The sequence below is a fragment of the Pinus tabuliformis genome, chromosome 6 (assembly GCF_031772625.1).
Source record: "Pinus tabuliformis cultivar Carrire ecotype Pingquan chromosome 6, CPIR1, whole genome shotgun sequence".
Lineage (NCBI taxonomy): Eukaryota > Viridiplantae > Streptophyta > Pinopsida > Pinales > Pinaceae > Pinus > Pinus tabuliformis.
The window spans coordinates 1,972,807,277-1,972,834,384 of NC_142292.1; the positions used below are offsets into that span (position 1 = coordinate 1,972,807,277).

A 27,108-nucleotide genomic window follows, 5' to 3' on the forward strand; every position below is an offset into this window, starting at 1 on the left:
ATTTCAATCTCAGCATTCCACCATTCCTTGGCTTGCACCAATTTTCAATGTGAACTAACTTCGACCATACTTTCCACCATTATTGGACACATCAAACATTGCAAAACAACTCACACCAACTGAGTTAAAACCAAACGACATGGAATAGGCCACAACTGATTGGATCATGCACATGTAGATCATTAACACTTTCCAAAAAAAGATCTAGCTGTATCAGGTTGTCAAAGCTGGCCAACTCCTGTACTAAGCCAAGTGGCTCGCCAGTGACCAAGTTCAAGAAAAGTTTCCCCAAATGATGGAGGTACTCAACGCAATTGGGACCATTGCTTCCTAAGGGGGGAGGAATGATCCAGGTGGATATTGGCGGCCACCCGCCTATTCCATTTGGACCGCCACCATTGTTTCTTTTCAGTTTCCTTAATTGTAGCACAACTTACTATTTTTAGCAATTTTTAGGGTCCTAAACTTTCGTCGCTGTTTTGAGGGACTAAAATATGTTTTTAGGAGAAACAGAGAGATTGGAAAAGTCTTACAAATTGTAACCATTTATTTTTGACCTCTTCTTCAAGATCTTCGAAATGAGGTATTTTGATAGCCAAACAGAGATTGTATGCGAAAGTTATCACCCCGGGAAGTTGATGTACCAATTTACACAAACGGGGCCCACAGTTTTGGAGCTTCATCTCCTAGGGTTAGGTTTTTGGATGTTTAGGGTTCTCCATTGTTTCTCATTAACAAATTGGCCTTGGATCCTCATCGTAACACAGTTCAGAGGCATGTAGCCACCACATCTCTTCTCAGATATAAGCTACCATTGCTCGAGCTAGTTTATTTCCATTTATGTATGTAAGCATATTTCAGTTCTTTGATATTAATGAAATGAAGTTTTATTTCTGCTACATCTTTCTATTTATGTGTATATCTGTATTTTTTTTTGTTCCTACATAAGTCCGGATCACTGTGGTAGCTTATATTTTCATTGCAACATTTGGGACTAATGGTTGGAATGTATAAGTAAGAGCAAATCATTGTGAAAATAATTCAATGACATTTTTCATTATCCTTGTTTCCATGTATTATGAAATCATTCAACAAAATATCATTAGAATCATGCCATCCTCAAACCTATTTTTTTTCCATAATAGATCAAATCATTGATCGATTGGTCTAATTCCTTCAATTTATGCAATTAATGATCTTCATGTCTTCCCATTTGTGCATTATTTTTTGCTTGAATACTATTGATATGGCTCATTCCTTCTTATTTGTAACCTATTTCTCTCCTTAAGTTGACCTATGTTTTGATTGCATTTATCCTAAAGCCTTGAAAGGAGGTATTTAACATCTAGAAGGTGCTATGTTACATTTCAACCCTAATCACACTAAGGCAAGTTACAACCTATTGCCACAAGTTCACATATTGTTTTATGGTTCAAAAGAACTCCAAGTAAACCATTTTCAACCAAAATAATTGTAATATACATCTTAAAGAGATTTCCCTTGGGATGAAATTTTGAGTTAGGGTTTTGAATAAACACATGATAGAATTCTATTTTATAACAATGATGCAGTACTTCATGAATCTATAAAATAGTGATGATATTTTATTGAATGAACAAGTCAAATAATAAAGAACTCAAGCAACAATTAATTCCAAAATCAACCACTACAAAGTAAGACCAATTCAACAATCAAGTAGCATACTTACAAATATTTCATAGTTTTCATGTAGGACTATTAACACAAATGTAGCCATCCCTTATCTATCCATCAATAGTTTGGGACACAAATTACCCTAACATTATATTAACTAATTCCACTTAGCATATTGTGACAACCCCTATGTGTTATTTAGGCCCTAGTTCAACAAGAAACACCCCTTATGGCCCTATCTTTGCCTTGTGTTGATTTTCTACCAAAAAATCACACCATTCAAACTTGCTTCTTCCTTGAACCATTATTCAACCCTTGTTACATCAATCCCTAGTCATTCGACACCCTAAATTTACGCTTAGATCCTTGCTACCTTAATTTCTAATGGATCAAAAATTTGATTCCCTTTGCTACCTCAGATAGTCTGATTCCCTTCATTTCCTTAGACAAACCAATAAGCTACCCTTTACTAGTCCTAACTACCTCAAGAAATTAGGTTCCAACCACTCGCTCCCTCAAAAACATAGCTTCTCACCACTCACTACCTCAGAAAGATAATTTCTATCCCCTTGCTACCTCATAAAGATAATTTTTCACCACTCACTTCCTCATAAAGATAGTTTCTTCCCACTCATGGCCTCAAAAAGATAGATTCTAGCTAGAACTTTGTCACCCATAGTAAGAAATATGGAAAGATTAGTTAGGATGGAATATTTCACCACTGAAACCAATCAGATACAAGGGTCATAAAACCCTCCAAGAGCACTCATCTCAAAATCAAAGAGAAAAAAAACCATAATGTTCATAACGACTCTCCTCCCTTCCTTGTATAGTTTCTCCTTGGGGAATTTCCCTCCTAAATTCAAATTTGAGTGACTTGCAAGTTTCCCTCCATTTTATGTAGAAATTTTGAATAATATGACACTTATTCACAGAGATTATCCCAATTATACACTATTGCGGAATACATGCATAATACATAACCTCCTCTACGTTGCTCATCAATTTAGCAGCATTAAAGACAATGAAAAATCAATCGCATGTGCACATTAACACAGTATGTAACCCGGGGAAAGCATACAGCTGAAAACCCCACACTATCTGTATATTATAATGATTAAGAACATGTAACAATACATAGTACAATACTCCTCACAAGTACTCAGTACTATCTCCACCTGTTACACACAAAACTAGCTCAGATCTAAATCAATCACAGGTTCAAATCTCCTCCACTGCTTTGCCTGCCTCCACTGCACAATCCTGCATGAGAATAATGATGAATGGCTGAAGCAAACTCATATTTCCTTGGCTGAACCACGCAATCCTCATTGGCATTACTCAATCCCATTGATTGTGCAAGATCTCATGCACAACTATAGTCACAACTGATAGCAATCTCAACCTCTAACACCTGTCTTCACTGAACTGTCCATGCACTGAGTTAACTGATGTATTCTTTAGTTGCTTTATGAGTTAATAATTAGTGAATTATTTAAAAATTAATTCACATCACTCATCACTAGTGTATTCTGCAATTAGACTAAATACAACTAGTTTAACCAAGTCAAACTGAACACGACTCCATCAACTCCACAATCAACTCTACCAAAACTCAACCACTTGAGTTCTAACTGAAGTCCACCATGCAATAGCTCAACTGACCCACAAGAAAAGCTTATTTCCTTCTGATAACTGCATGTGCCACATCTGTAGCTCAAACTGAAGTGCTCCAAGAGGATAAGATAATGTTTATAGTCCAATTATTATTATGAGCTAATAATATTCGACTGTTCTATTTTTAGCCTAGCAGTCTAAAAATAGAAACCGCCCATATGTCTAAAAATAGAAGTCCATCTATTTTTACCAACACGACCAATCATCCACAAATAGCATCCTGCAACTCATAGACCATGATCCATATATCTAAAAATAGACATAGTCTAAAAATAGACTTTGCACCAAAAATAGCTTGCGGGCCCACTTAGTGAAGGCGACTTCTTTCCACTAAGCTCCATCATCTTGTTGCATTCTCAACACTCCCTCTCAACAGGATATGGATTATCAACAACCCCTATCCTGCCTCGGTGGTATTTGAATTTGCTCCTGGTGAGCGCCTTCGTCAAGATATCAGCATCTTGATCCTCCGTTGGAATGTATGAAAGTAACATGATTCTCCACTGCACACAATCTCTGATATGATGGTACCTGATGTCAATGTGCTTAGATCTATCATGAAATACTGGATTAGCCGAGAGTTTAATGCAACTCTAGTTATCACAATAAATCACAGTAGGCTCCAAGTATGAACCGAACAACCCGACCAGGATCTTCCTCATCCATATAGCCTCGCATGCAGCCAAACTTGTTGCCATATACTTGGCCTCTGCTAAACTAAGTGCCACGGATCTCTGCTTCCTGCTGTACCAAGAAACTGTTGTCGACCCAATACTGAAGACCCCTCTAGATGTGCTCTTTCTGTTCGTTGGGCTCCTTGCCCAATCTACATCCATGAAGCCACATAGCTTCACCTCATCCTCCTGTCTGTACCACAATCCATATCCCGATGTGCCTCTAAGATAACGCAATACATGCTTGCCTGCCTTCCAGAAGAGCTTGGTTGGCTTAACCATAGCTTCTGAAAGCTGGTTAACAGCATAGCATATATCAGGTCGTGTATTGACCAGATACATAAGCGACCCCACCAACTGTCGATAAACAGTGGCATCCACTACTTCTGCTGAAGTAGCATCCTCCTTCTATTATTTAGTGTTTACTTCTATTATTCATTTTTTGTGTTCTAAAGGTAAGTGATCTAACTAGTAAAAGTAACAATTGAAAAGAAATACTAATTCACCCCCCTCTCAGTATTTCCAATAGATACCTTGATGGAAAATACGTTATGTTCAGAGTGAGTCTTGGTGAAAACACAACGCTTGCACTTTTAACTAGTACCGCCTACTCTAATCGGTTTTCCTATATTCGGTTAACCCTTGTCAACTCAGTCAAGTAGAGTAAGGTGAGAGGGAAAACCTTAACAAGTATGTTAGACATTGTATGTGAAGGGACAAACACTTCTTCTCTCAATAAGTCAGGATCCCTCTTCCGCCTCATGAATTAAATAAGTTCCAATGCATAATTCTTTGAAAATGAAAAAATGAAAAATGAAAAATAAAATAAAGGTGAAAGAAGAGAAAGGCTTCCTATGCAGAGAGGTGAAGCAAGTAACTCCGTAGGGGTACTATCTAGGCTCGCTAGCATCAGATGATGCTTGTGTTCCTGAAGTGACTATGTCGGGGTACTATCCAGGCCTGTTGGCAATGGAGCAACACCAGAGATGAAAGTAAAACTATGACAATCTATATTACTTATGTATCAATATACCCCTCATCCCTAATCAAAACAACTAAGTTGACTTGGCTTGGTATGTGTGCTGACTGATCAAGACAATGGAAGGGACTATATCTTTAACTCAAGCTTGTGAGGAAGCCATGACGATCAAAGAATCGAACAACACTTCTGAAGGAGTTAGACTCACTTTACATGAGACAAGGTCCATACAGAGAGCTAGAGTTCTACCAGTGTGTCACCAATGTTGTAGTGGCTACAACCACCCTCCAAAATTTTTCTTCGCTTTGTTTTGGAGCATCCCTCCTCAAAATCTTAGCAACTTGTCTTGCATTGCTCAGGTACTTGTGTTTTCATTTGAGTTTACCTTTCGCTTGGTATCTTGTGTTAACTTACTTGCTTTGATGACTAACCACAAGCTAACCCCCCATGACTTGGTTTGCATCTAGTTCTTACGCTGCCTTGACAAACTATGCAGTCCTAGAGGGCAACCTGCCTTGCTCTTAAGAATTGCGCAGAGCAGCCCAGAAACCTGACTTGCTCTCAAGAATTGCACAAAGCATCCCAGTTTCCTTTCTCTCCAGAATAGCGCAGAACATCCCGACAATGAACTTAGTCTCTAAAACTGCGCAAACCCAGCTGACAGCTTGTCTTCAGTTGGGAAACTGTGTAAAGCATGAGAAGCAGCTAGAGCCACTTAGCCCAGGAATTGCGTAGAAGCATTCCCCCAGTTGTTGTTTGATGCATGTGCTGACAAGTTGTTTGGTTCCCTCCAAAACTGCGCAATATTTCCGGGAAATGCATGGAAGTTCTCCCAAAAAGCAAGTAGCTAAGAGGAAAACCATCCCTGGGAAGTAGGGATCTTTCATTAGTTTCCTAAAGGTGACACATTGTTATCTTTAGAACTTTCTGCTAAGTGTCATTGTTGTCCTTGATCTCAAATATACACGTCATGAACTCCATTTGCTCAAATCTATGTAATGGACGCCTCTAGAGATCACTTATGCATTCGATCATCCAACTCTAGATTCCTTAAGAGATCAAGAAGCCTTCGGACTATTGGCATCGCTTTTCATGGTGAGCTTTGCTTTTATCGCCTTTTTCTTCTTTTTCAATCGCTTTTTGCCTTTTTAGCTTGTGAGAATGTTGTTTCACTCGTTTTGTTGAATGACCACTAGTGTTTTAACTTGTTTTAGCTTGTAGAAGTGTTGTTTCAAGTTTTGCATTGCCTTTCTTAAGCGTTGCATGCATGACCCAATTTTTTCTCTAAGGGTCATTGTTATGGCAAATCACTTCACGTGTTTTGTGTTCCTTCAGTTTAATCGATTGTTGCACTTATTTCACATGCCTACATCTACACTTAACCAGATCTGCACTCATCCTTGCATCATCTTTCAGATATGCATGTTTTCAAACTCCCCATGGATAGATCTGGGCTTCCCCTACCTAGATCTCACATTCACTTGCATATGCTGTGTAATCTGACAGCTCAAGGCCTTTGCCTTGGCTTCTGGAATTGCACAGATCATGTCCTGGGATGGCTCCAACTGCGCAATGCGCAGTTCCAAGAGCCAGTCTCCTAGCTTGGTCACTGAGACTGTGCAATGTGCAATCTCTCACAAGCCCTGCCCCAGACTGAACTGCACATTACATAGTTCCAGTCATCAAGCTTCCACACTGACTGCTGGGATTGTGCAGTATGCAATTCCAATAGTATTTAGTCACCCTTGTCAGTCAAACTTGTGCAATTCCTCTCATCAAATGCCCTGATTATTGCTTGATCATGCTATGAAGTTGGATTTGTAAGAGCTAATGTTTTCTTTCCATGAGTCTCTTTCCTGTCCCACAGGTACCACACTTGCGAAGCGCTTCTCTCGAGCAGTCATTGTACTATATCACCAAAGAGAGTTGCTTCAAGAGCGATCACTGAAAGCAGTACCGGGGAATAAATTGAGAAAGCGCTGATTTACTTGCCAATATATGCATATGCTCAACACTAACATGGTAGCAAGGCCAACAACAATGGTAGAAGGCAGGAATCCAATAAAGGAACAGGGAAAGAGGAAGTTACTAACATAACAGAGGGAGAACAAAGATGTAGAGTGAAAGTGATTTCAATCTTCATGCAGGAAGCTTTAATAGAAGAAGCAAAAGGAAGCATATGACATAGACAACATAGCAGAGTAAGAGAGAAAAGAAGAGCTTGCAGGTAGTAGAACTAAGATCGCAACAAGCAGAACAAGAGTCGAAGGAAGAACAAGAGATGAGATGTATAAACAAGAAGAAGAAAAAAGTCAAGGTGCAATGATAATGCAACAACGCTAATACAGGTTGATGAGATGGAACATCCAGCAGCTGAAGAAGAGAGTGAAAAGATGCAGGTTCCCTCACTAAAGCTAAGCACAAGAACCAATTTTGGCTGGAGGTTGACAGGTACATGGAGAAGTTGATGCGTGAGGCCACTAGTGATGACTTGCAGTTGAGCGCAGACAACATGTAGAAGTACTTTGGTGGTCCAATTACACTCAGGAGAATGCTGCACAATTTTCAGGACAAGATGGACATAGGTTCCAAGACCACATGCCCAGATGTCATGGAGGCAAGAGTCCACTTTTAGCAAGACAATATCAAACATGTTGGGGACATCACAACACAGTACCAAGCTTGGCATCAGTACATGAACAAGAAGCATAAAGTGGATGTTGTCGAGTTGGTCTTTCCCCAAACCTTGGAGTCATAGTGTTTTGTGTTGTTAGGTTGTCTCTAGCCTATTTTGTCTCACATGGGTACATGTGGAAAATGTGTATTATTTTTAAATATGTTGTAAGTGGAATTCCAAGTGTCATTAGTGGAATGTGAACAGTCACTATGTGATGTGAAGAGTCATGAGGGTAGTCCAAGAGTCACAAACGGGAAATGTCAAGGGTCACCCCACCCTTTGCTATAAAGAGAAGCTCATAACTCATAGAAATGGCTTTTGGGAGCCAAGCTTTTGGCTAGGCATTTCTTAGAGAAGGATTCAAGAGTATTGTGACAAGCCTTGGCTTCTCCACATTGTAGATTGAGTACATATCTTTGGAGGAGCAGGTGTTGTTGATAGTAATGTTCCACTATTATGGCTAGTGGTTGTCAATGGTGTATGTATGGATGGAACTTTCACTTAATATATATAACAGAGCCAACACATTTTCATGCATATGTTGTTATTGTAGTTGGACTATTCTAGTTGCTTTAGAAATGTATGTTATTTAACTTACGCCTTTGTGTATGAACTATTTTGTATGCAATTGTATGAATCTTGTTGGAGACGTGTTGTTAGCTTAACCCATCACCTTGGATTGTGGACTACTCCGCTTCCAGCCTGTGATTTCATTATGCTCGTGTGTTCCTTCCAGGTTGCATACTATTACAACCTTCTAAGGGACACACTTCATTTTCTCCCTTTGTAAGTTAGAAACCCCCATTCATCTCTCTTGACTCGTCGAAAGGTCACACACTTGCTTCCGACAAACATATCACACTTACTCTGTGCACTATCACAGTCAAGGCATTACTTTACTACCCATTTTTGGGGCTCCTACTCCAAATGGTTTGAGGTCTAGTTGGGACTTCTTACCTGGGAGATCCCTTGACATGTTGGCAGGTCCAGCACCATTAACACTTTGTAGACTTTAGGTTTCGTTGAAATTTTCACCATATTTGTTAAACCTTTTATGCCTTTAACATCTCCTATTACAAAATTATCATCAAGTTTCAATCAAGGAATCTTGGTATATAGCTTCCTTGACTTATTTTATCTTCAATTGACTAAAAGTCGCTAGAGTTTTGATAAAGAGAAACCTCTTTGTAGCATTTTCTCTCTCATAACTCATTCTAATCAATATTCTTCCATAGACCTCACCCTTTGACTGCATTATCCCATGATTGAGAAAATGCATGAAGCCATTAACATATCAATCCTAATAAATCTTTAAAAAAAAATATTTCCTAAGGAAAATGTGGGTTAGATTACAAAAAAATCTACATTTAATAGCATTAAATACCTTGGAACTCATAGTCCTATTGTTAAGCTTTGAATATGCTAAATTGAAAATGCAAAATTATCATATTTTGTGCATTTTAAAGCTACCTTTTTAGGATTGATGTCTATTGTTTCATGGTTATTTTATGCATTTTTCAGCCATAAACATATTTCAATAAACTTGAATTAAATAGTGGATATGGAATTTCAAAATAATGATTATTACAACCTATTTACTTATTTACTCTTTTAATAGCTCTTGTTTTTTTATTATCATTTCTAGACTATTTTGTTATCATTCTCGTAAATTTTGCATGTTGTAAATTGTGCTTCTTGAAAACCCTAATTTATAACATCAACTCATAATTTGAAGGTAACATGTGTTTGGGATCTATCTAATCCTCTCCAATACCATTCAATACCTCTAGATTTAGCCATAGGTCTTTTGAACTTCTTAACTTGAATTACCTCTCCTCTCACCTAGGCCTTCTTTATTGAATACCATCTTTGGGTGTTTTATTTAGCAAAACCCTTATGGGGTATTTATCTTGGGAGTTCTTGTGTTATCTAATCTTTAAGATTTGTTGGGGAAGATTTCCTTGTGGGGATAATATTTATCCAAAGAATAATAGGGGAATAGTTGCTAATGTGACAATGGTGGTTGATACCATTGTTGCCCTTAATCTAGAGTGCTTAACAAGGGTTTTTCACTTAGGTGATAGATTTTGCAATAACATGGCCCAAAACCATCATCTCAAACCTTTTGAAAACCCACCATTCTCTTGTTGGTCTTCTTAAGGAAAGGGCATCCTCAGAGCTATCATGAATTAATAAGTACTTGGTGCAAGCACTAAAATGCTCCATAAGGATAGCACCACCCAAAGTGGAGTAGTGAGAATAGATCCCATATGAAACAACTTGGACTATGAAGTTCAATAACGGTAGAGAAAGTAGCAAGTCACAATGAAAATGTCTTAAAATAGAGTAGTACCTCGATATCAAATCCACATGAATATGGAGTTCTCTTTTGAAGTAACCCCTAAAACTTTGTCTAAAAGGGAACTTGTAACACATGGTACAACTCCAAATCCCCTTAAGCCACTAGAATGATGAGTTCCCTATTTGCAAGCTAAAGTCCAATGTTAAACTACAATCTTCATCTCTTATGATGTAAGGAGATGTGTAATATAATGTGCCTTCTTAACTCTATCTACCAAATACTATACACTAATAATGATTGACTAAAGCCATCAACTTCTTTTTTTATAAAAAAATATCTTATTGTATAAGAGTAGTTTTTATAATCTAATATATATGGGATTTGAAAACAAATCTATAATATTTATAACAATTAATATTATTAATACTATATGTTGGGAACATATACATACAAATAGAAATATCCCTCTTTTCCTCTATACCACAAAGATGTCTGCCAGAATTTTGACATAATAAGAAAACTTCTATATAAAATGATAAAAAGAAAGGAATACTATATTCATAATAAATAGAAACACTTTTAGATAAAGAGAGATACTATACATGAAACTTACTATTAAAAAAATATTGTTATAAATATTGCTTTAACATTAGTAGAAATATCTTATCAATAATGAGAACATTATTTAACATATTCATATCTTCATAACAATCACAAGTTTATTTTTGCATATCCATATCTTCATAAAATTGTACTTGGAATGCAAAATTCATATTAAATGGTGAAAAAAAACTTGCAGCTCAAGGTAGTCAATTCCTTTCATAAGGGTTTAATTGATAAGGAGTGAAAAATGGATATAGAATAATACAATTTAAGCTATATATAATACATTAGGCTAACATGTTAAAGGGAAAATAATAATAACAATAACCACATTTACTTTAATTTATAATTTATAAAATATTTAATAATAATTAGAAAAATAAATGAAAAATAAAAAGCCATTAGTTGTGCATCTTAACTTGACAACATCTTCAATTTTCTGCATTCCAAACAACTGTGATGCAAAGAAATCCCAAATCATTGGAATGATAAACTTTCAAATTTTTGTTGTTTAAAAAGAAATTATATTTTCTATATCCAAGGTTCTGTGATCCATAATGAATTAAGCAAAGTCTTTCTGTACAAATCACATAAGATGTAGAGATATAATTTCATCATGACCAGTTGAAGAGGCAAGCCATGACAAGACTTAAATAGAGAGAATGTTGAGACATAATTTCAATTCACGACTATATTTAAATTATGATATTAATTTCTTAATATATTAAAAACAAATATTATTAAGTAATGGTTATATTAAACCGCTAGTATTTTTTGAAAAATAATATTTAAATAATGATATTAGTTTATTAATTTATTAAAAATTAAATTATGATATTAATTTATGAATATATTAAAAACAAATATTATTAAGTAACGGCTATATTAAACCGCTAGTTTTTGAAAACTAATATTTAAATAATGATATTAGTTTATTAATTTATTAAAAGTATTAATAGATAAAATATTAATAAGTAACAGGGATATTCAACAGCGAATTTTTAAATTATTAGTTTATTAATTTATTAAAAAAAATTATTTTCAAAAAATTAGCACTTTACCTCGAACGCGGCAAGAGCTAACGGGCTTGCCATTGGGCATTAAATGCCCAGCTACCCGATAGCTTTTTAACACACACCATTATTTTTTATTTATCTATCACTCGACGCGCGTGTTATAAAAAGCTATCAGGGAAACATTTAGCCGGACACTTAATGCCCAATAACAGACCATTAACTCTTGCAGAATAATACATTCATGGTTAAAACAAATTTACTCATAAAACAAATTAATTTAAATCAATCTAAAACTTAATATTTTACACTTTTTCCCTAAAACTAAGTGTGATTGGTTTGTTAAAGCCCTCGACAAATATACAATCTTATTACCCTTTTCCTCCTTTTATTAAAACTCTGGTAAGATTTTTCTGTACAATTCGCTTCAACGCTTTGATTACAATTTTGCGGGCTCTACCAGTGTCAAGCCTTGTTTGACAATGGCGCAGTCGAAAAAACGCTCAAGAACCTATAATGATCTATATGATCATTTAAAAGAAGAAATACTGTCGTGGCTGCCAGTGGAATGTGTGTGCAGATTTCGTAGCGTCTCAAAGCAGTGGAATAATCTCCTGTCATCACACAATTTCATAACAAATGTATGGAGAAAGAAGCCTGCTAACATGAACCCATGGCTCGTTCTGCATCCTGTCAACTCCGATTGTTTGGCATACTGCTTCTTCACAAGAACCTGGAAGACGACCTCCTCCATCTCCATTGAAAATGCAAATAATGATGGAGAAAACGAAATCTTGGGATCAGCTGCAGGCCTGTTCTTGTTAAGAACTGCACCACTTTTATTTGTATGCAATCCTCTTACAAGAACTTTCCTAGAACTCCCCTCTATTAAATGCACAACAATTGATGTCGCAGGGATCATGGCAGAGGAGGGCGAAAGCTCTGACACATACAAGGTAGTAGTGGTGGGCATATCAAGTCTTCTGAATGCGCATTTAATAGAAATATATGATTCCAAGGACAGGGCATGGAGAATTGCAATGCAAGTACCAGAGGAGAATGCCATAAGGATGGGTCGGGGGACCGAAATGGTTTTCTGTGGCGGTTCCATGTACTGCTTGATGAGTATCGAGGATGATTGGAACGTTCTGGGCTTCAACATCAGAGAGGGGACTTCTTTCTCTACACCTTTGCCAGAGATGGCTAATGGAGAGAAAACTTGCCCCTATCTGGTAGCCTGTGGATCGCGACTTCTGTTGTCGAGGGGCATAGTCAAAGAATGGGAGGAGCTCCTACAGGAGTTGATCATATGGGAGTTTGAGAAGGTGAAGGTGGAGTCCTCATCTTCCTCATCATCATCGGGGTGGAAGGAAATTGCCAGAATGCCTCCACCCTTATTTGAGGGTGATAACATGACTATATTTGCTGCTGAATACCCATTTATGTGTTGCGTAGGAGTTGGGGATTGTGCCTGCTTTGTAAGTAATGGAGATCCTCTAGTGATAGAGGTGGTTGTTTACAATGTTGGTGAAAAGACATGGAGCAGTCTTCCCAGTTGTCATTTAGATGAGGAAACTGGTCCCAATGTATGGGAAGGCAGTGTTATGGTCTTTGAACCAAGGCCAGACATGAAGGTTCTGTGAAGCCTGGTATGCATTCCTTTTTCTTTCACATTACCATCTTTTAAGATTTTAAACATGATTTCTCTCTTATTTAGATCTGCATTTTTCTATGCAAAGTTGCCTTGCTCTGCAATGTTCTTTGATATCAATAGTGATATGAACTTGTTTTATTTTTGGTAATTAAAATATGTTCTTATTACTGATCTAAAAAATTCATTACAAAACTGGGGTGGCCAGAGCCAATCCCCCTGTTGTGGTTTGGAAGTGGCTTTTATGCATGATATTCTAGCCATCTTTACAATGGCATGATATGAATTTCTCCACTATATATTTCTGCCTTGTAACAAAATTTGGCCTCCTAATGGTTGGACTGATTTGCTTTCTAGAGATCAGATTGATAGCCCTTAAGATTTTAATACCTTGGATGGCCCCATCTTGCAACCCGTGATAAATACTTTGATAACATAAGAAAACCTTCTTAAACAGCTGCAAAACCTTCCCAGGAATGCCTTGGCCCTTTTTGCTTCATTCTTCTCTCTCAGTCAATTTATGTACTATGTTTGTCTCTTTTTCTTTATTCTCCTTGCCTTTTCCATCCCTCTTTGCAGCCAGTTTCCCAAAAATTGTAGGATGGCTTCTTTGTCTTTCTCATCTCAGTGGGATACATGCTTGATGGGATTCCTCAAGTTGCACAACCTTAATTCCACCTCTTCCTTCTAGTCCTTCATTAGAGCACCATTCTCCAACATTTCATTTGCGGGATTGGTGGTCCATTCAGTGTGCTTGTATTGTGCCTCATAACACCTTTTCAGCCAAGTATAGACTGGCTAGCTTGGTCATCTTGAATGTGAATGAGAGTCCAATGCAGCCTAGTAAAAATACATCCCAATTCTCTGTTTAAGCTTCAGGGGAATGGGTCTGTGAAGGATACATTGGGGATTCTCCTGTTCTTTATTTGGGTTCCCACTCTGCCCCCAGTTTTGAAGATTCTTTAACATATCTATGAGCAAGATGCCCATTCTGTCTCCCACTTTCTTCGTAGGTTGCTCTTCATATCTTTCTCTTTTGGAGGAGATCTTTGCTACCCTTTGAAGATGAAAGTGTCTGGCCCTACACATTTTCCTTTCTCGTACATGCCAAATAGATATAAAGAGGTTTTCCCTTTTATACTCCTGACAAGGTTCAAGCAATCAAAGAAAAGTACAAAGCCTCGGGCTTGAAAGCTAAAGGAAAGAGGAAGCCTGGCATGGTCTGTACTTTTAAAATAAAGTGGAAAGACACCTCAAAAACGGAACTAAAACTATGAAGCTACACTAGATGAACAATAGGACCTGCCTTTAAAATCTGATTCTTCGAGAGAACTGGGCACGATGTTAAACTATCCAGGAATGGAAGACCCAACACTTTTGGAAGAACTCTATTGCACACTTACTTGGCACAATGTTAAACTAACCAGGAATGGAAGACCCAGCCCTTTTGGAAGAACTCCATTGCACACTTGATTTAGAATCCCAAGCCAAATAAAAAAGCAGAGGCCATAGGCTATTAGCTTATTGGTGCACTTTGTACTATCCACAATGCCGTAGTCTAATGCGCCCATGGTTTTGCTTAGAAAATAATGGAAATTCTTGCATGATTTTGAGAAAATCTCGCAGAAATATTTGGAAATCCAAGTTATAGCTATCAAATTTCAGGGTTTTGGGTGGGCCAGGGTTCCTGAGGGTGCTGAATCTATTTTTTGTGAGATTCTCGCGAGAAATTTCTTGATGTGTTACAACTATCAAACTTCAAACTTCAGAATTTTAGGTGGCCCAAAATTCTGAATTCTTGATGGTGCTGAATCCATTTCCACTATAAAAGCCAAAACGATACTCCATTAAATTTCTTGAAAATTTTCCAACTAAATCCCAACCAAATTGTATCCTCGTTAAACAAGCCTATATACAATAGGCTACTTTGACTATTCAAATCTTACATTTTCTTATCTTGCCATTTCCCAATGCCCCTACAGTATTCCATGATTTTGTTGGGACATCTAGTTTATGTTTTCTTAACCCTGATTGATTTTGATGTGACACTACGAGCTTGATTTTTTTACAGAAGCAGATGCATCACTTCTGGAGGCAAAACTTTATAAAAATTCCAATAGATAGAAGGTGCGGAACTTTATAAATCAAATCTGTTTCAGAACTATCATTGTTGTCATCAATTATCTGTGTTTTTGTATAGACAGACAAATTGTCCTCCTAGGAATAAACGAAAAAGCATATATTTGCTAACTATATGCTTCACATTTTGCTTCCTTGTGCTTTTTGGCTCTTGACCTCCTCCTCAGGACCTGCAGTCCTCGCCCATCATGTTCTGCAAGGAGATTAATAGGATCATTCTTACCGCTGACTTATCTAACAATTTCTTGTATTCGCTGCACATGGGCAGCCTGTTGTGCATCCTGTTGCTCCCGAGGAATGCCTTTGGCCATTTCTTGTGCTCCTGACACTCTGCAATGAGAAAACCCAGATTCATTTTATAAAAAATAACCCACTTTTTCAGTGATTAGTTAGATAATGCGTAAAGGATTTATGAGTTAGTATGTTAATGCTTTACGGAGTTAGTAGGTTATATATTCATAGGTTAGTAGCATATCATTAATAGTTATGGTTAACTATTATGTTTTATTATAATTAATTATGGGTAATTATTAGAATAATCAATGATTAGGACATATTGGTTGGTTGATTAATAATCAGGGAGTGAGATAGTTTAAATAGGTCACAATTTTGCCCAGAAAATAATAGAAATTCTGGCGTGACTTTTAGAAAATTTGGTAGAAAATTTTGAAAATCAAGAGTATAATTGTCAAACTTTAGGATTTTGGGTGACCGAGGGGTTCTTGACGGTGCTAAATCCATTTCTACCATAAAAAATGATTCAAGCACTCCCATAGTCAGATTTTTAAAAGATTTTTTCATTGGATTCTAGCTATAAATTCGTCGTCTGGGCGGAATTGTGGCCTCGGTAGACAACACCTTAAGGAATTGTGAGTTGGTGGATCAATCATTAAAAAGTGTGTTGGTTAGTAGCTCAATGGTGAGAGTTTTAATATATTAGTGATTGGGTTATTGATTTAATAGGTAGTTGGCTTGGTATTAAGGGGTTCATGGTAATGGTTGGAGCATAATGGATTAGTGGCTCATGCTTAAATTTATGGGATTAGTATGTGAGAGACTAAGGGTTTAATGGTGGTTTTAATGGCTTGTTAAATACGATGAAGGAACTAGAGATTTAGTGAGTTAAGAGTTAGGTGTTAGTGGGTTACCATGTATAAGTTAACTATATTGAAATTCCTAAGCTAAAAAATACTAAACATTGACTTGAAGACAAGTCTTTCCAACTTATTAAACTAATTCACTAAACTTATAGGCGTGTTCGTTTTATATCAAATAATTCCATATCCATTATAAAATATCTATCCCATTTTCACATGAACTTGGGCTTCTCACATTATAGATTATTGCAATGGCCTCGAAGGTGACTAGTGAAGGCTTACATGGCTAGATTTGGTCAAGAGAACAAAGATCAATTGATGATATAGATCAATTGATGATGGTGTTGTGTACATGGGTAATGATGTAACATGTAATATTGTGGGAATTGGGAGCATACAACTGCAAATGTTTGATGGGACAACAAAAATAGTAACTGATGTGAGGCATGTACCAGATTTAAGGAAAAATTTGATTTCATTAGGAGCACTTGATTCAAATGGATATAAAACTGTAATTCAAGGTGGAGTTATGAAAATCTATAAAGGTATCTTACTAGTGATGAAGGCTAAGAAAGTAGGAAATCTATTTCAGTTAGAAGGTAGAACTGGGTCAGATCATGTATCTGTGTCTGAACATGACAGTAGTTCCATTCACTTATGGCATCAAAGATTGGGGCATATGAGTGAAAGAGGATTGAAAATTTTGGCTGACCGCAAGTTACTTCCTAATCTAAGATCTGGAAAATTGGATTTCTGTAAACATTGTCTGTTTGGTAAACAAAGTAAACAAAAGTTTAAAACAGGCAAACATACTAGTAAAGGCATACTTGATTATATCCATTCAGATGTTTGGGGTCCAGCCCCTACAGCGTCATATGGTGGTTCGTCTTATTTTGTATCATTCATTGATGACTTTTCTCGGAAAGTTTGGGTCTACATGTTGAAAAAGAAGTCTGATGTTTTTACAGTTTTCAAGCCGTTTAGAGCATTGGTAGAAAACAGCACTGGTAGAACTATAAAATGTTTAAGAACTGACAATGGTGGTGAGTTTTCCTCCAAGGAGTTTGACAGCTATTGCAAGGATGCAGGGATCGAAAGACATAAGACCACGGTTTATACTCCTCAGCAGAATGGAGTTGCTGAACGCATGAACAGGACTCTTCTAGAGAGAGCAAGGTGTATGCTGAGTAACGTCGGGTTGCAAAAGGAGTTGTGGACGGAAGCGGTGGCAACAACTTGTTATGTGATAAACCGATCTCCATCAACGGCGATAGGCTGCAAGGTTCCGCAAGAGGTATGGAAAGGACACCCTTGTGATTATTCTAAACTCAGAGTGTTTGGTTGTGATGCATATGCTCTAGTGCCTAAACATCAGTGAACTAAATTAGATCCGAAATCGAAAAGGTATGTCTTTGTTGGGTATGGTGATGGAACAAAGGGATATAGATTGTGGGATCCTACTACCCGCAAAATCATCATCAACAGAGATGTAAAGTTTAATGAATCCTCTCTTGTACAGTTAGATGTAGATAGAAGATTGAAACAAGATGATGTATCTGATTTCCAGCATATTCAGTTTGACAGCATTTCTAATGATAGCCATAACGACCATAGTTCAGATTCTAGTCATGAACAGGTTTCAGAATCAGATTATGAACAGGGTTCAGATGGAGGACATGAACAGGTCTCAGATGGCGATCATGAAGAAATTCCTACAGTTGATAGACAACCAATTATGGAAGCACCAGAAACATTCTTAAGGAGGTCTACAAGGATCAAACGCCCTCCGAGAAGGTATGATGATCATGTTACTTCAGTTGCTTTGATCGCTAATGATGATGAACCTTTGTGTTATCAGGAAGCTGTAGAAGGTCCAAATAGTGACAAGTGGAAAGCAGCCATGAAGGACGAAATGATGGCCTTAAGTAAGAATGGTACATGGGATTTGGTTGAGCTTCCGAAAGGCAGGAAAACTGTAGGGTGCAAATGGGTCTTCAAGCTGAAACGGGGTGTGAATGATACAGAAGACAGGTACAAAGCTCGGCTGGTTGCAAAAGGGTTTTCTCAGAAAGCTGGCATAGACTTTCATGAGATATTTTCACCAGTGGTTAAAATTGTTTCAATTAGAATTGTGTTAGCATTAGTGGCTTTGTTTGATTTAGAGTTGCAGCAGTTAGATGTTAAGACTGCATTTCTACATGGTGATTTAGATGAGGAAATATATATGGAACAACTGGAAGGGTTTGTTCAGCATCGCAATGAGAAATTTGTCTGCAGGCTCAAGAAGTCATTATATGGCCTGAAGCAGTCGCCTCGGCAGTGGTATAAGAAGTTTGATTCTTTCATGTTGAGTCAGAAATATGTAAGAAGTGAATATGATCATTGTGTTTACTTTAAGCAGTTAAATAATGGCATGTTCATTATCTTAGTGTTATATGTTGATGATATGCTTTTAGCAAGCAAAAGCATTGAAGAAATCAACAGGTTGAAGACTCAGATGGCAAGGACGTTTGATATGAAAGATCTAGGAGCGGCAAGACAGATTTTAGGCATGGAGGTTTTCAGAGACAGGAGTAATGGTAAGCTGTGGCTATCAAAACAGAAGTATGTTGAGAAAATACTTTTGAGGTTTGGTATGAATAATGTGAAGCCTGTTTCAGTCCCTTTAGCTTCCCATTTTAAGCTTTCTTTGAGTTTATGTCCTAATACAGATGAAGAAAAGGATTATATGTCTCGAATTCCATATGCCAATGTAGTAGGGTGTTTAATGTATGCGATGGTTTGTACTCGACCAGATATTTCACATGCAGTTGGGGTTGTCAGCAGGTACATGGCAAATCCGGGTAAAGAACACTGGTCAGCAGTGAAATGGGTGCTTCGGTATTTGAGAGGCACAAGTAGTTATTGTATTTCTTACAATAAGAGTAGTGAATTTGTTTGCGGATATGTTGATTCCAATTTTGCAGGTGATTTGGATAAGAGAAGGTCAACTTCAGGGTACGTCTTTACTCTTGCAGGTGGAGCTATCAGCTGGATGTCAAAGCTACAGAACATTGTTGCTTTGTCCACTACTGAAGCAGAATACATTGCTGCTTCTCATGCTTGCAAAGAGGCGGTTTGGTTGAAAGGTTTGCTTGGTGAGTTTGGTAGGTTACAGGACAACATCAGGTTACTTTGTGACAGTCAAAGTGCAATACATTTGGCTAGGAATCCGGCCTATCATAGTAAATCAAAGCATATACCGATCAAGTACCATTTTGTAAGACAGGTTATCACTGAAAGGGGAGTCTCTCTTGAAAAGGTGCATACAAAGGAGAACTGTGCAGACATGTTCACGAAACCAGTTTTGTTGGAGAAGCTACGCTGGTGTTTGGCTTCTCTTGGCTTGCAGAAAAGATAAAATAATAATAACAGGGCATCAGGCGAATTGTTGTCAAGGTGGAGATTGTTGAGATTTTCTGTTTGTAATGAAATAGGAAAAATCTCAGCTGGTGACAACAATAGGAATTCAGGTCCTAGATTAACTCCAGGTTGTTGGGAGGGAGTTAATGCCTCCTATATTTGATGTGAGGGAATTAATGAGGCTGTTAGATTCTCTAGGCTATATAACAGGCAACCATTCGGATGGTTTGCTAAGAGTGTGAGAAGTTCTGTGAGGATTTCTTGATGTAATCTCCAATTTGATTAATAAATTCCTGATGCCTATGTTTGGTGGACGTAGCCCAGATTGGTTGGGTGAACCACGTTAAAAATTGTCTCCTATGTGCTTGATTGTTCTGCTGTGTTAATTCTGTGTTTATTTAATTTTGCTGTGCACCTGAACCAACATTAGTAAGTTTGGCAAATCTTTCTATTGATAAGCAAGACCTTCAGTTCATTGCACAAATTTCTCATGTTGCTATCTTTATCTCACACAATGCTTTATATTGCTTTTAATTTCTTGTATCTTGGTGATTGCAGGTTGGGGGTGGTTACAGTGGCTACATTGGAAATTCCATTATACTTAGCCATGGCCTTCTAGCTTGTTAGGTTAGGAGTAGGTTTAGGTGCATTTAGTCCCTTAGTCGCATTACATGATTCTGCATGTCACCCTGCACTAGTCATTGCATATGTTTGTTTGTTTTCCGTGCTCTGTTTCAAGTTAAGGATTGCTTCCGCATTACTTTGACTAGAATTGTAAACATTGACTTGTTGACTAGATTTGACTTTGAGGCTCATCTATTAGATATTGGATTGTAGATCTCTTGGATAGTCAAATAATTGACTTTGACTCTTTTATTGATGAATTGGATTATTGTAATCTATCTTCTGAACATTTTATGACAATCTAATAAGAAGAAGAAATTGAAAGGGTTTTCCCCCTTGTGGGTTTTTCCCTGGTCTTTAACCAAATCCTGTGTCACTTATTGCTCTTGATTATCTTCTATTGTTAATTGCAATTACTATTCTATCTACAATTTCTATTTGATACTAGAAGATTAAATTGAATTGAAAGTGATTGCTAATTGAAGAAAAGAATTGGGCTAAAGTGATTGTAACAACATAGAATAGTGGAAAATTAACTTGGTATTAGAGCTAAGGTGAAGACAAGCCCAAAGAGACAAGAGACTAAAGAAAACATCTTTGGAAGAAGTTGAAGGAACCTATTTGACTTGGTCAAGATGTCTACCTCTTACTTCAAGGATTCTAAGAAGGTGGGTGACTCATCAAATTTTGTTGCTTGGAAGATCAGGTTGGAAGTGATATTGGATGAAAATGATTTTCTAGAATATGTGGAAGGAAAAGTTCCTAAGCCTCCAAAGAATGCCCATGCTGCTATCAAGTCTAAGTATAAGAAAGGTGAGATCAAATCTAAAAAAATTCTTATTGATTCCTTATAGGATCCTTTGCTTTTTTATGTTGGAAAATTGAAGAAGTGTAAGGACATCTATGATAAGCTGGTTGGGATGTATGAGGTCAACAACTTGAATCATATCCTCTCCTTGAAGAATAAACTTAAGGAATTGAAGATGAACAAGGGGGAATTTGTGCAGTCTTATGTCATGTGGGTATCCCAACTAAGAGATCAATTGCAAACTGTTGGTGAGCCCATATCTGACATAGAGTTGGTGTTGATCACTCTTCAAGGTCTTCCTCTTATTTGGGAAACCTTCATCACTACTAAGTTCCCGACTTTTGATGAGCTCATTGGTAAATGTACTCAACAAGAAACTAGTTGATTTCAAGGGGGAGGATTCAAAAGAATGAAGAAGGAGAGCCCTTTGCATTGGTTGCTCAAGCCACGAAGAGGAAAGATAGAAGGAGACCATCTAATCCAAGAAATTCTCCTTCTGAATTCAAGGAATCCAAAAGAAGGCATAGAAAAAACATGCCTAAAGTTGAGTGCTTCAAATGCCATAAGCATGGTCACTATGACCAGGAGATAGGGTCAAGGTCGAATTAAGTTCTTATGATTTAACCAAAAGCTTTCTATTGCTCTCTAGATTTTTGGGAAACTTTTGACTCTGTCCTAAGGAACTCATTGTTCCACACAAAATGCTATATTAGAATCTTTGAGTCTCTCATAGTTGTTAGCATGAGACTTTATGAGATAGTTATATCTTAGCTTCACACTTTCCATGGACTCTCTGACTTCATTAGGAGCACCAATTGTGTAAAAAAAGTTGTCCCCTCTCATTGAACTTATTTGGGATATACGTTGATGAGTTAGAGGCACACCTCATGGAATATTCCTATTTACATAGATGTGACCTTTTTAGCCTCCTTCCCCAAAGGTTTTCAAAAAACTTAATTAACTTGTAATTTTTTATAATCATAAATAATACATAATAAAACTAAAACTATAATATTTAATATATCCCATAACACCCTATCAAACTTGTATTTTTCCCAAAAAAAAAAAAAAAAAATTGGAAATTTCCATTAATAATACCTATTTAGAGTCAAATTCATAAGCCTTAAGTTCATGTTAAGATCCACTTTTCAATCTAAATCCAAATAGAGGTTTGGTTCTCTTCATGCTAATACCCACTTTTCAATCTAAACTCAAGGGGCATGGTTCCCTCCCTATTTGAGCTAGAGAGCTTCCACATGCATTTTCATTTTTAGAATATCTTTTTCAAAATGCATTTCCTTTATACAAAATATCTCACCTACAATAATATTATATGGTATTAATATCTAGGCCTACTTTACAAGCATGTGATTGGGCCCGTGTTGGGAGAGTCCAAACCCTATTGTTGTAGCACATGATGTGATGTGATGAAATGGATAATTTCATTAGCAAGATTATTCGATTTTTCGTATTCTTCTTCAAAATATTACGAAGTGGTGATGACTGTATACTACTGCTGATTTGTCTCGGGGGCTCGTCTTTTTTAGAGTGAGTGCTCCTTTACTGAGACTGATTTGAGGGCATCTTCATAGGTTTGCTAACGTGCAATCTCCTGTGCCATTGAATCTGCTAATGTGCAATCTCCATTTCAAGTCCTTTCCCATTTCAACAAGATTGCTCATCACCTAGTTTCAAGAAGATCCCTTTTTTTTCAACAAGATTGCTCATTACCTAGTTTCAGCAAGATTGTATGATTAGCCGTTCAACCTAACAACTGATTGGTCTTCCTTTTCAAATGCTGAAATCGGACTTCGTTGAATTACTGCTTCATTAGTTCCCACAACTGTTAACAGACTTCTTATTGAGAAAATCTATAAAGAGTTTGGAATCTCCTTCAATATTGATTTTACTGGACCCAATTCTCTCTTCTTTTGTCAATCCCGAAATAACCCCTTGTTCTCTGCCATATTGTTTGTTCATTCTCCTAAGTCTCTGTAGAAGACGAGCTTGATTTTACCTTGGTAGTCTCTGATTATGCCCACTGCCCCTGCTATATCCAGGCTTCCTTTCTATGCCCCATCATAGTTAACCTTGCACTACCCAGGCTCAGCAGGATTTTTGAGGTCACCATCTGCATCTTTTTCTCAGAAGGAAAAAAACGCTGGTTGTTATTAATATATATAAAAAAACCAATACATTATAGCGAAATATTTTCATCAAAACAGTCCACCATAAGAAGACTATATGCTGCCAGAAAACAAGAACAGGCCAGGGTGGAAGACCTCAGACTATATGCTGCCAGAAAACAAGAACAGGCAAGGGTGGAGAAAGTCACCATGGCCGAACCCAAAATAAGTACACAATTACCATCGGCCAATAAAAGTAAGCCAAAAATAGTATCCATAAATCAGCATCATAAACGGGAGTAAAAAACCATGAAGAACAAAAACATAAGGACAGTATTGGCATGCCAGGGACTGGACTGTGTAAGTTCAATCAGTAGACATCAACCTGGGAGGGTCATAGTCCCGACATCCATAGAGTAATTTCTCATCCTCAAAATGATATGCATGCATCCAACCGGAGCCGAGATACCCTGCTTTGACATGTCATCTGCAATTGTGTTAAATTCCCAGTGAATATGCTGGAAAGATATATGTTGAAAGGATCTTTTAAGATATTCAATGTTTCTGAGCCGACCCTGTAAGGGAGGATAGGAGATAGAGGATGAACCCAGCATATGATTGATTAGTGCTTGTGAGTCTCCAAAGATCTGCAAGCTTGGTATATCCAAGAAACTGGCGAACCATAATAAATCCCAAAGTGCAATGGTTTCAGCTTTCATATTAGTGCCATTTCCCGGACCATTTCCCCAGACCATCTGTGTCTTCATCTCTTCGATCAAGTTTATTTCTTCTGATTGGGATGAGATTATTTTCTATTCATTTGTTACCTTGGCTGACTCTTTTTGTGCTCTTTTAATCTGAAACCACACCTATGCAGGGGATAATATTTTGCTCATAAAAATCATAAGATTCCTGGCTTTCCATAGATTACACCCCAACAAGTCCTGCATTGTATTCACCATTAGAAGGGGCTGCTTTGTCCAAGTTCTCCATAAAAACCATACCTTAGATGCAAAGGCACTCTTGTGCAGGGGACTGCTACTTTCTTCTGCCTCCAATCATACATTGCACCTCGAAGGACCAATATTGCCTCTGAATTTCTAAGGAGGAAAAGTATCATTGGATTCCATACCTTTCTCCAGATTTTGCTATATCATTGGATTCCGTACCTTTCTCCAGATTTTATGTTGGACTAAATCCTTTTTCTCTACAAAGCACACCATGTCACCTTCTTTGACACCGTAACTACCATTTGCATCTTTGTTCCAGCCAAGACTCTACTCCCCTTTCCTCTTGAGAAATCTTCTTAGGGACAGAATTGCTTCCAGTGTAGAATTTCTTTCCTCATCAATCTCAATGGACTAATTAGAGATCATTTTCCAGGTTTGCAATGACTTGGATGGGTCTTCATTTTCTTCCTAGTAGTCACTGTTTTTTTTCATCCTTTCTCCTTTATCTTATTTCTGACTTCCTTTCATTCTCCTCTTCTTTGAATGGTTTGTGGCCATTCCATGGATCATCCCAGAATAATACATTGGTTCCTGATTTAACCTCCCTGAAAACAAGGTCAGATGTGGTTTTACATTTTTGGATATGCTATTCCAGATTGGTAACCTTTTCGGTATATCTCTGAGCTTGATCATTTCTGTCGGGTTCTTCCTTTTTAAATATTTTAACCTTACTATGCTTTCCCACTGAGCATCAGATTCCTGAAGTAATCTACAAAACGACTTGGTTATAAAATTGACTAGCTTTAGCCTTTTATTCAATTAAATAGAATACTCTTCTAAAAAGTGTATTTCCTCAAACTATCAGATGCAATGAGGAAGTAGTTTGTACCAAATGAATCATTAAAACATGATAATGTGTCAAATAGCCTTGCAGTCCATAAGAAGGATTAGATGTTAGTTTATGGTAATGATTCTAATTTGCTTTTTATGGCTGGTTATAAGTATAACTACATATGTACTTTAGTTCCTGCAAGTTTCTGCTTTAATAGGTAAGGGGTTGTATTGTAAAAGAAATTAGTGATTTTTGACTCTGCATTGTTATATGGTAAGCCAATCTTTGTTTTCTGTGCAGTACTACAGGAGTACAATGAAGAATGGAAAGCAATGCCAACTCAGAGAAACTGTTTGAAAAGAAAAGGTGGCAGAAGGTTATCATCACAGTTTGATGAAAAGTTGATTCTTCAAGAGAGAATCTTGATCTCGTTTATGCTCTCTAGTTTTAGTTTGAAAATTTGGACCTTTGTTCATAAGTACATGCAGTTTGAAAGCAGTAGGATGGGGTGTTTTAGCATGAGGTGAATTAAAATCATCTTGATTGATGCTCTCTCATATATGCTGTCTAGTTTTAGTTTGAAAATCTAGACCTTTGATCATAAGTACATGCACTTTGAAAACAGTGGGAGGTGAACTGAAACCAGTTAGCTTGAGGTGAACTGAAACCATCGTGTGATGTTAATTGAAACCTTTCAAAATTGTATGCACTAATAACATATGATTTTGGAGATTGAAATATTGCTCATCTTGGCTGGCAATATAAGCTTTTCTTTCCCTTTCAATAACAGCAAGTGAGAACATTATCTCATTCTCGTACATTATTTTCTTAAAAAAAAGCTTCACAGCTTTCAATCTTTAGCTTATTTATCAGATGAACAGATGTATTGCAGGAAATGCATGGCTAAAATTTAAATATCAAAAAGGATCTCTATTTTGTTATAAGGACAGTATTATGGACTAAGGCTGCTGCTTTTAATTTTTGCATTTTTCCATCTTTGTTTGTCTCACATATATGTGGGTAAAATTCTGCTCTAGCAATGGAGTCTGATCAACATTAAGAATTTTATTTTTATATGCAATGTGTAATTTAAAACTATGAGCATTTATTTATATTTAATCTTAGAACTTAGAATTGAATCCTGGTAAGAGTTCTTCAAAACAATTTTTATGATGATGCCAATGTATGCCATCGGTTTCTCCAAACCCTTGTTAGCTATATGACCCACATCTAGCCTTAGTAGCCCATTTGTAGTGATATGTGTGTCTTATAGTTTGAACCATCATTTTAAATGTGTCTGGGTGTGTGAGTTCACTTTGTAGATTACCCTAGAGATATCAATGGAAGGATATTGTAGATCAAGAAAGTCTGAGCAAAGTTGCAGGTTAAAACTATTGATACTTTTTCTATTACTCATAAACCTTGGGCACTCTTTTCCAGAGAATTGTTAATTCAATTTGAAAAGAAATAATTTCTCTTTATTTGGTACATTGAGAATCTAAATTTCGCTAAATGTGATTTCGTAGGTGTCTCTGGAGGAAGCTTTGCTACGTCCATGAGTTTTGCAAGCATATTTGTAGTTCTTTTTTGTTTGTTAGGTAATGTGAGTCCTAAGATAACTGACACAACTAATTTGTGGCTTGACTAGCCGTGACCCAGGGGCATCTAAGTGATCTGAGATCACCCTTAAATGACCTCAGAGAAATAATGAAGGTATTGCAGACTTAAGTGCTAGGGTGTACCTGTGTTATTTTATGCAATGGATCGATAAGATTGCGAAATACACAGACACTGAAACAGTAAGAGAACATAGTAAGAAAATACATAAACACAACAAATTTAATAAGGAGTTCACCCAATCCTTCTGGGCTATGTCTCCTAGTCCATCCTTCAGTGGTGGC

At 37.1% G+C, this 27,108-nt stretch overlaps 1 protein-coding gene across 1 annotated transcript; it reads left to right on the forward strand.

Annotated features, from left to right (window-relative positions):
• The first annotated feature begins 11,950 nt into the window (after positions 1-11,950).
• Positions 11,951-26,156, forward strand: LOC149267112 (F-box only protein 6-like). The gene is made up of 2 exons (XM_089431415.1): positions 11,951-13,227; positions 25,508-26,156. The coding sequence occupies exon 1, from the start codon at positions 12,061-12,063 to the stop codon at positions 13,219-13,221; it is 1,161 nt and encodes a 386-aa protein (XP_089287541.1). The 5' UTR covers positions 11,951-12,060; the 3' UTR covers positions 13,222-13,227; positions 25,508-26,156.
• The last annotated feature ends 952 nt before the right edge of the window (positions 26,157-27,108 follow it).

Bases quoted from the DNA above. Each gene is read 5' to 3' on its own strand.
- LOC149267112 (XM_089431415.1), top strand. From the start codon at position 12,061: ATGGCGCAGTCGAAAAAACGCTCAAGAACCTATAATGATCTATATGAT.